Here is an 8,912-nt window from a genome sequence, read left to right as displayed (position 1 = left end):
TGAGTTTTGTTCATATGCAAATATGGGTACACAATATCTTTCTATGTTCATTAGTGTGGAAACACAGCTTTTTATCATGCCTTACAAGGACAAATAAACACAGGCGGTCAATTTGCCAGAACTGCATACAATATGAATGCAACCTTGCTTACATGTATAGGTTTAGTAGTGAATGCTCATGTGCTGCACATATTACACATAAAACAGCATGTTTGCTATCTCTTGGAACAGCTAGCAGTGTAGGAAACTGGTGCTTATATTATTATTAATTTACCTCATATCTTTTATATGTTTTTCAAGGGCGGACAAGTGCAGCAAGCAAAAAAGAAATGTGGGACACAATAGTCATTGGTGTCAATGCCTGTGGGAATAGTGTCAGGGACAAGTATCATTGTCGGAAAAGATTTGATGATATTAGGTCCAAATTGAAAAAGAAAATACAAGACCAACGCGTGCATGCTACTGGCACTGGAGGTGGGCCCACACCACAACGTCTCATATTGACTCCATTGGAGGAGCTGCTTCGGCCAAAATTACTTACCGTCGTCGTGGAAGGCTTGGCTGGTGACCGTGACATTGGAATTTATCCGTCACAATTTCCAGCAGGTGATAAATATTACTGTACTAGGCGTGTCGTTGCTTACAGTTATTTTGCATATTTACACTGCTTTTTATACTGTCTTCACAATATAAGCATACCTGCATCTATATATGTATATGTCTGATTCTGTATATATATATCTCAAAATAGACATATATGTAGTAGTCCTACTAAAAGCAGTAACTAATATAGCACGTGCCATTGCGTGCTCATTTACATGTGAATTCCCAAAATGCATAGCTGCAGTGGAAGCAATTGATGGTGGGCGAAGATGGGGAACAACAGGGTAGTACACATGTGTAACACATGTTCATGAGAAATTATTAGTAGCTACAGGTACAGAACAGAAATATGTATCATATTATTGTGTATTTTATTGATTTTACTCCGACAAACATGACATTACTGCCTATTTTAAGCATGCATCAAAGAAATTGCATGTAACGGCCTACAAACATCACTGGCACTAACACATCTATAGTTGCTTATGAAAAGGTCCATTTTTGCTTTATGTCATATACAGACAGCATAATGAGGCACACGTATCATATGTTATGTCATTGTTTTCATAACTTAAACACTGCAGATGACTACTTAGCTCATCTACCATTGTGTTAAAGCAGCTGCAATTAATATCTCATCACAGCATACACTTCAACAGAGGGGGTGGGGTTCAGCACACACACTAATTACAGCCTCATTTCACGGTCAACTTAGTTCACACCATTTGCACCTGTTTCAAGTCATTGAAAGGTGTGGCTGATTAGGCTTTTTGGGGAAGGGAATACCTTTCTTACAACCTGAATAGCACAACTGAAGTTAATCACACTCATTTGAAAGCTTAACTCTAGCTACTAAATGCCCCAACAACTCATTACTTATCAAAGCGTACGTCACACATTAGTTCACTCATATCTATAGTTGAACTACTATGAAAGACACATTATCACACACTGCATGTGTTGTCTTGTTGAGTCACAGCCACATTCAGGTGTGCCACATCTTCGATTAATGTACCACACATATCCTCTACCAAAAACAACACTTTTTGCAATATGACCACCTTCATGATAACCATTGTGAATGGTCATCTCATGATAGTTATGTACATTATGATACTGATATCACTACACAACATATGATTTTTATGTACTCATTTAATCTATTTATCCTCACGCATTACTGCAGAAACATAGTATGTTGTATGTTAGGGAACTCAAAAATTCTAAGTACACAGGCATGTACAGTGTTATTACAACTATTTATGTTCACTTTCACACACATTTTCGGTTAAGGAACTGATGTTGTTAGTTAATCATAAATACAGAACATACAATAAGTGTTTGTTCAATATTTACACATGTAAATGTAAAACTTATGTTATTGTTATATATAGTTGCCCCTGGAGGACATGTGTCACCTGAGATGGAACAAGTGTCTTCACCTGGGTCAGCCAGCTCAACACTACTAGAAGGTGAGTGTATCATTTGCTGGCCATATAATATGTGCTCTTCTATATGTTATGTTGTCATGTGCATTATTTGTTTTGCACATCTTCTTTAAATAGGATTACTTAGTGTCAGTGAAAATTAAGTGTAAGGCAACATGTATTGTGTTAGTGATGTTAATTATCATGTAGGACTTCTGAGTTTAGAGCAACTTTTCATTCATTCATATTTCATACTGAGTCCAAACATTATTCGTAAGTCAAGGTAGTTTTTAATGAGGTTATAAAACGTATGCTAACATGTTAGGTGTTACTTAGGACACAGTACAATTACATAGTAACACAGCATACATTAACATGCCATTTAATAATGTGTACATTTCTTTTTAGAACATCATGGTGATGAGGATGATGAGTATGATGAGGATGACGCCACAGAAGAGACTGAAATACAATCATGTGACCATGAAGAGGTGCCAATAGAAACTGTTGTACCGCCAAATCGTCCATCAACTTCCACATACGATGCAATTGTAGCTTCAGAGGGAAAAATAGTGGACGCAGAAAATCGTCGCCATTCAGACATGATGACAGTGCTGGAAAGGATGATTGGACTGCAGGAAGAAACAGTATCACAATTGGCACATCTCCACAGAGTCTTCATTGAAGTGCCTAAACAGTTGCAAAAAATCAACACCTCATTCGAAGCATTAGTTGTTCAGCAAACACAAGCTAATTACTGGAGAATGACTAATGTACCACAATTCAACACCTCCCAGCCAGGATCTGTTCATGCAGGTCAGTTTTCACCACATTCATCTGATATTCATTCACCAGGCCCAAATGTTACCGGTCAAGTAGCAGACATTGCTGTGCAGGTTCCTGATGACATCCTACCGCTGCCATCTGTACAAATTCAGCAGCAGACACCTACAAAGGAGGCGACAAAAACAAAACAAGACACACATGAAACAGACCAACCATCACTTGTGCAGTGTCTACCAACTTGCTCACATGTGTCACTGGGCACAAGCCCTGTCCGTGAACAGTCACTACCCAAAAGCCCTGTAGGTGAGTCGCTGCCCAAAAGCCCTGTAGGTGAATCGCTGCCCAAAAGCCCTGTAGGTGAGTCGCTGCCCAAAAGCCCTGTAGGTGAATCGCTGCCCAAAAGCCCTGTAGGTGAATCGCTGCCCAAAAGCCCTGTAGGTGAATCACTGCCCAAAAGCCCTGTAGGTGAGTCACTGGCCACAAGCCCTGTAGGTGAGTCACTGGCCACAAGCCCCGTAGGTGAACAGTCACTGGCCACAAGCCCTGCCCGTGAAGTGCCAGAGGCCACTCAAAGTGGCTCTGTTGTGCCTAAAGTTGGTGGCAAAAGAAAAAGGAAAATTCAAGAGACAACAAGCAGGCCTGTTACTCGCTCGCAAAAGGAACAAAAAAAATAAATGTTATAATTCAGAAAATATGTCTTTGGCCTTGTTTTGTTGACTTCAGATTATCTAATTACTATTGTATGTATGCTGAAGACTGTGTTGTTTCCAAACTTTCAACTATGTTCTTGTACACGTGAAGTTTTGGAAATGTTAACACTCATAATTAATTGTGTTATAAATATTTATGTTGTAATCGTCTGTTCAGTAATGGTCCACCAGGAGCCAGTTGCTAAGTTTAGAGAAGCTGCCATTGACTTTGCAGCAAAACATTGCATTTGGGTGTGTTAATTGATGTAAGAATTGCATATGCATATTAGTCACATGCAATTATTAAAACACCTAAGTAAGTGCAAACATCTTTCTTGTACGTGTACAGCAGGATTATGTGTAAATTATTACTTACCTTTGCCTTGCTTGGCCATTGTAATTTTGTCCTTTAATCAGTTGTGTGTTCGTTTCTATAACATCTCAGAATGTATAATAATATATATACACACACACACACACACACACACACACTGAGTGAGTGTGAGTGTGAGTGTGTGAGTGTGTATATATATATGTATATGTGTATATATATATGTATATATGTGTATATATATATGTATATATGTGTATATATATATGTATATATGTGTATATATATATATATATATATATATATATATATATATATATATATATATATATATATATATATATATAGTACTATATAAACTGGTATACACAAACTAATACACTTCATGCTTCCTTGTGAAAACACTATTTTAATAATACAGGCCTAATGTTTGAGAAATATCCTAAGTATGAGACTCTAACAGTATTGTGCTTAAACAAATGTTTATTACTTAATTCAATCATGTTTCTCACCATTTAAATAGGTTTCATACAAGGTATACTTAATGCCATCAATGTTGTGTGTACTCCTGCAATATAAAAAAAAATTAAATATAATATATAAATATATATATATTTTTATAAGAGATATATTTATATATATATATATATATATATATATACACACGTATTTAAACTCATGCAGACAGGGAGTTAACCAGACTTTCACATACACACAGAAATGTAAGCGGGGAAAAAACATTTCTTTTTGCAGGTGTGTTTTTACTGATATGCCTGGCTAAGAAATATTTTCACACACTGGTCTTTGTTAGTTTTCAAAAAAACACTATGTGAACGCATTCAAAGTGTAGGGATGTTTTTCACAAACGAGATAAAAGAAGGAGAAATGTTTCTCCCACAGTCCCATATCACGAACCACAACTGTTAACCCAATTAGACAAACAAATCCAATTGGCGTTTGAAATAAGGAGTCAAAGTAGTTAGTTTTGTTGACCTTGACAAGGAAAAACAGGAGTTTGTTAGCCATTCAGCACATTCATTTTGATGAGCAAATAACACAGACCTGCACACAGCTTTTGTGCTACTCAGACATGGCTGATGAATTCGTTAACAATATTAATCCCCTTTTAGGGTATAAGTACATGATCTGTGAAGCCATCTTGAACAGTCGTGGACAGAAAGCAAGCACACGCCAAATCGATGATTTCATTCGAGCAAAATATCCTTATTACCAAGACCGTAAGCATGCACGGAATTTTAATTCCTCAATAAGATTCACTTTATCAAGTAATGACTTTTTTGAACGTGACCAGGATAAGCTACAACACACCTATGGTTTCTGGAAGATTGCCCCGGAAAAACAATTTCTCCTGAAAGACGGCACTTATATTGTCGTGAAAGGCATATTTATTCCTAATGGCAATAGCAATGTATCCGCTACTACTGATCCGTTTGAATCGATACGTGCTGCAATATCTGCAGCCTCCATTCCTGAAACCCACATTGTACAAGAACAAAAGTACTATGATTATGTACCAAGCCTTTCAGCTGAAAATGCATTGGAATGGGAACCGGAAGAAATGAACCTACCTCCCGACCAATTATTTGAAGAAAGCAGTGGCGATTCCTATGAGCGCATCCTGGAGGAGATATGTGCCATACTGGATTCAGCGGTTGGGTTAAGCGTGGATGAAAATGCCTTGCATTTCTGGAGCGACCAGTTGCAGCCAGGCGAAGAGTTAATTCTAGAAGAATGGTAAATATAACAATCGTTATGCGTTGACTCTGCGTTTAAATTTTTATTTTTTTTGTAACCACCATTTTCACTTTCAATGCGTGGATACAGCGTAACATTGCAGACTGCATAACATGTAGCGATCACAAACAAATTGTTTCCTAATACAATATAGTAGGACCTGAAAGAGTAGTACACATTGCTGACGGAATAAATATACGTACTTTCCTATCCCTTTAAACATATTAGCAACATTTTACCATTACTCTAACACATACCTGTTTTGTTATCATGCAACATCTACAACATTGAAAACCGGGTCCACCACGTATGACGTGGGACCCTTGTCATGGGCCAAGGCGTCCTTAAAAAGGATTAGTGATGTAAGTCCCGCCCCCAAGCGACGTGCGCGCCTCAAAGCCTATTGGCTGTCATGTTTTGTTATAGTAACGGTAACTGCAGTGTGTGATGCGTGCGGCTCAGTGTTTGTAGGCGTACCCTGGGCGTTAGCCGAATGTTAATTGAGTGGGAGGAGTGTTAGCGTGCGTTTCACGCTGGCTTAACATGACGTCACACGTATTGCATTTGCGCATTGTGTTATCGGCCGTGCTTTCTGTTCAAACACGTCTGTTTAAAAAGAATACAGATGTACTCGTTTAGAACGAATGTAGTTTCGTCTTCATTGTATTTGAAATAAAGATGTTATGTTTACTGGTATTTTCAACATGTATTGAACGCACAACGTACGCTTTGTTTTGCGCATGCGCTAACAGTTAGTGGAGCCAAGCGTGAAGTGCGTGCGCACACAAAGATGTGCGCGCACATCTTTCAGTATACAGGCAACGTTCACTTCTTATACATAGTTATGCCTGCTACAAATTTAAAGAAACATTACATACTGATGAACAGTTTTACTTCTAACATATAAGTGAGTGACGTGTGTATCTACACAATCATATAGAGCTGCGTAACGCGTTGTCACGGATGCATATCTAGTAAGGTGCCATCTTTGACCATCATGTGTTTGCTGTATTTCAGAGATGTCGGGGAAGATACAATCGGATCAATGTATGATTTCAGAAGAGTCTACCTTTATATGAGATGATTGTGAGGAGGAGCCACCGACTACTATACTACATATGGAACTAATTTTATATTGCTTGCAGCGCTTATTAACAAACAATTAAAAATGTGATACCCTTATGCCTATATTGCATAAGCACTTAATTAACATAATGATGTTGCAAAAGAGTGCCTCATGAATTTTTATTGAGTGTTCTTTAATGACTACTAACATTTTATGACATGGTGTGTTTTATATATAACAACCATTCCCACTCTGCTAACACATTTGTGTATTCTAATATGTAATGGAACGTATGACTGTCGAAACTATGTAACAATAATAATAATAATATGAGCATGTTCATGTATAGGGCTGCTAGTTGTACGCAGCGATTTACAGACACATGTTTCAGCCTGAGGTCCCTGGCCCGTGGAACGTACAAATGTTTTTTTGCCGCATGAGGCACAGGGAGATAAAGTGACTTGGCCAAGGTCACAAGGAGCCCACACCGGGAATTGAACCAGACTCCCCTGCTTCAAACTATCAGTGCCAGTGTGTGTCTTTACTCAGTGAGCCACTCCTTCTCCCAATGTAAAGGACACTTACAACCAAGTAGCCATTTATTTTTAAAATCTCTTGTTACATGGGTATGTAGATAAAATGGTTTGGGACTGTAGCAAATAATGTTACTGGCCAGATGTTATGGTCCCCTCCAATGCATGATGTTCTGAATATGACATCACCATCATGTTATGAAGTACGTTTCTGTGTATATTTCATTAACCTAACTAACTATAGTTTACTGTGTTTATTAATCGTTTAGAAATACATAGTATAGTCAATATGATGATATAAGCTACCATAATAAAGCTGGTGTTATCATTTGTCGGTGTTATACATGGATCCTACACCAATTGATAGAGACACAAACAGTTGTCTTAAAAAGTGTGTCTATGCTAGTGATGAATGTGCTCCCGTAAGTAAACAAATAAGTACAGTTATCCCCTTTTCTCCAACCACCTCTATATTACATTAATGGAAATTATAAGGAAACATACATAAAATGTGATGAAATGTGAGTAATCATTTTGTAATACAATGCACATGAAAGCTCAAGAGTAGCTAAATGCATATACATGATACAGAAAGTACATATATGTAACATTTGTGTTTAAACCAATATGTTGGGTTTTTAGTTCCAATAATTATAGGAAGATTGAGGTAGCCACATCTTATGAGAGATGTCAGCAAATATACATACCATGATCAGTCATACTGGAGATATACCTATAATGCAAAGGAACAATATATAAATTGCAAACATTGACATGCCATCTTCAGTACCGTAAACAACACAGCAAAGTGTGTATTTGGTGTTAAATGTACAACACCATGTATATTTCATGACATTCAAAATGTAAATCAGCCTGGTGTACACATCATATGGATGTACATGTTACACTGCACCAATAACATTGTATGTAAGCATACTAGAAGCATGAATGATTATGGGCATAATATGTGTTTTGTCTTAGCATAAGGAATAACACAATGCTAAAATATTATTGCTTTGTTACCCAAGTTGTATTCACATACACACAACTAAAGTACAATTGAAGAGGGATTATATAACCTGTGCAACAATAACATACCGGTGCCACATCCCTTTGTGCACACAGCAGAGAAAAGAAAGGTGTGCAACCCATATTCATCTGTGTCCTAACAGAAGGTTATATAAAGAAACATTATTGTTAATATAACATAATTAAACTATAAAAGTAGTACTAGGAACATATGAGTTTGTACTTACAAGAAAAAAATGAATTGATGAGATTCTGTCGTGTCTGGCCACCACTGGCTGTTTGTTCATTTTCAGCAGCTACATGGGTGGGATGCTCGTCTACCAAAGCCTCAGCTAGGTCTGACTGTACATTGTGCCTGAGTGCAACATTGTGCAAAATGCAACAGGCAAGGATAATATCAGACACTTTTTGAGGCTTGTATAGAAGAGCCCCACCAGTTCTGTCCAGACACCTAAACCTGGTCTTGAGTAGGCCAAATGTCCTCTCTATAACAGATCTTGTAGATATATGGGCTGCATTGTACCTGTCCTCTGCTTCAGTTTGAGGGTTTAGCACCGGAGTCAAGAGCCACGGCCTAATTCCGTATCCTGAGTCACCTATAATGAATGGAGCACACATAAGCTGACATTAGTGATCAAATTGTACAATGCCAACATTCCTAAATCAACATGTGTTTTGTGTTAGAACATGTAA

At 37.7% G+C, this 8,912-nt stretch overlaps 1 protein-coding gene and 1 long non-coding RNA gene across 2 annotated transcripts; one reads left to right on the top strand and one right to left on the bottom strand.

Moving 5' to 3' along the window:
- Positions 1-2,016: 2,016 nt before the first annotated feature.
- Positions 2,017-3,583, top strand: LOC142490911 (uncharacterized). The gene is made up of 2 exons (XM_075593308.1): positions 2,017-2,075; positions 2,439-3,583. The coding sequence occupies exons 1-2, from the start codon at positions 2,027-2,029 to the stop codon at positions 3,488-3,490; spliced, it is 1,101 nt and encodes a 366-aa protein (XP_075449423.1). The 5' UTR covers positions 2,017-2,026; the 3' UTR covers positions 3,491-3,583.
- LOC142490913 (uncharacterized) lies at positions 2,307-5,575 on the bottom strand. Its single transcript, XR_012800147.1, has 4 exons — positions 5,426-5,575; positions 4,349-4,404; positions 2,808-2,978; positions 2,307-2,720 (listed from the first exon to the last, which is right to left on the bottom strand). It is a non-coding gene; the product is annotated as an uncharacterized LOC142490913 (long non-coding RNA).
- Between the last annotated feature and the right edge of the window lie 3,337 nt (positions 5,576-8,912).

Source organism: Ascaphus truei, chromosome 3, assembly GCF_040206685.1.
Source record: "Ascaphus truei isolate aAscTru1 chromosome 3, aAscTru1.hap1, whole genome shotgun sequence".
Taxonomy (NCBI): Eukaryota; Metazoa; Chordata; class Amphibia; order Anura; family Ascaphidae; genus Ascaphus; species Ascaphus truei.
The sequence above is the reverse complement of the archived record's forward strand: the minus strand, read 5'-3'. Positions and strand labels throughout refer to the sequence as shown.

Bases quoted from the DNA above. Each gene is read 5' to 3' on its own strand.
- LOC142490911 (XM_075593308.1), top strand. From the start codon at position 2,027: ATGGAACAAGTGTCTTCACCTGGGTCAGCCAGCTCAACACTACTAGAA. The intron at 2,076-2,438 runs GTGAGTGTATCA...ATTTCTTTTTAG, and splicing joins CAGCTCAACACTACTAGAAG to AACATCATGGTGATGAGGAT.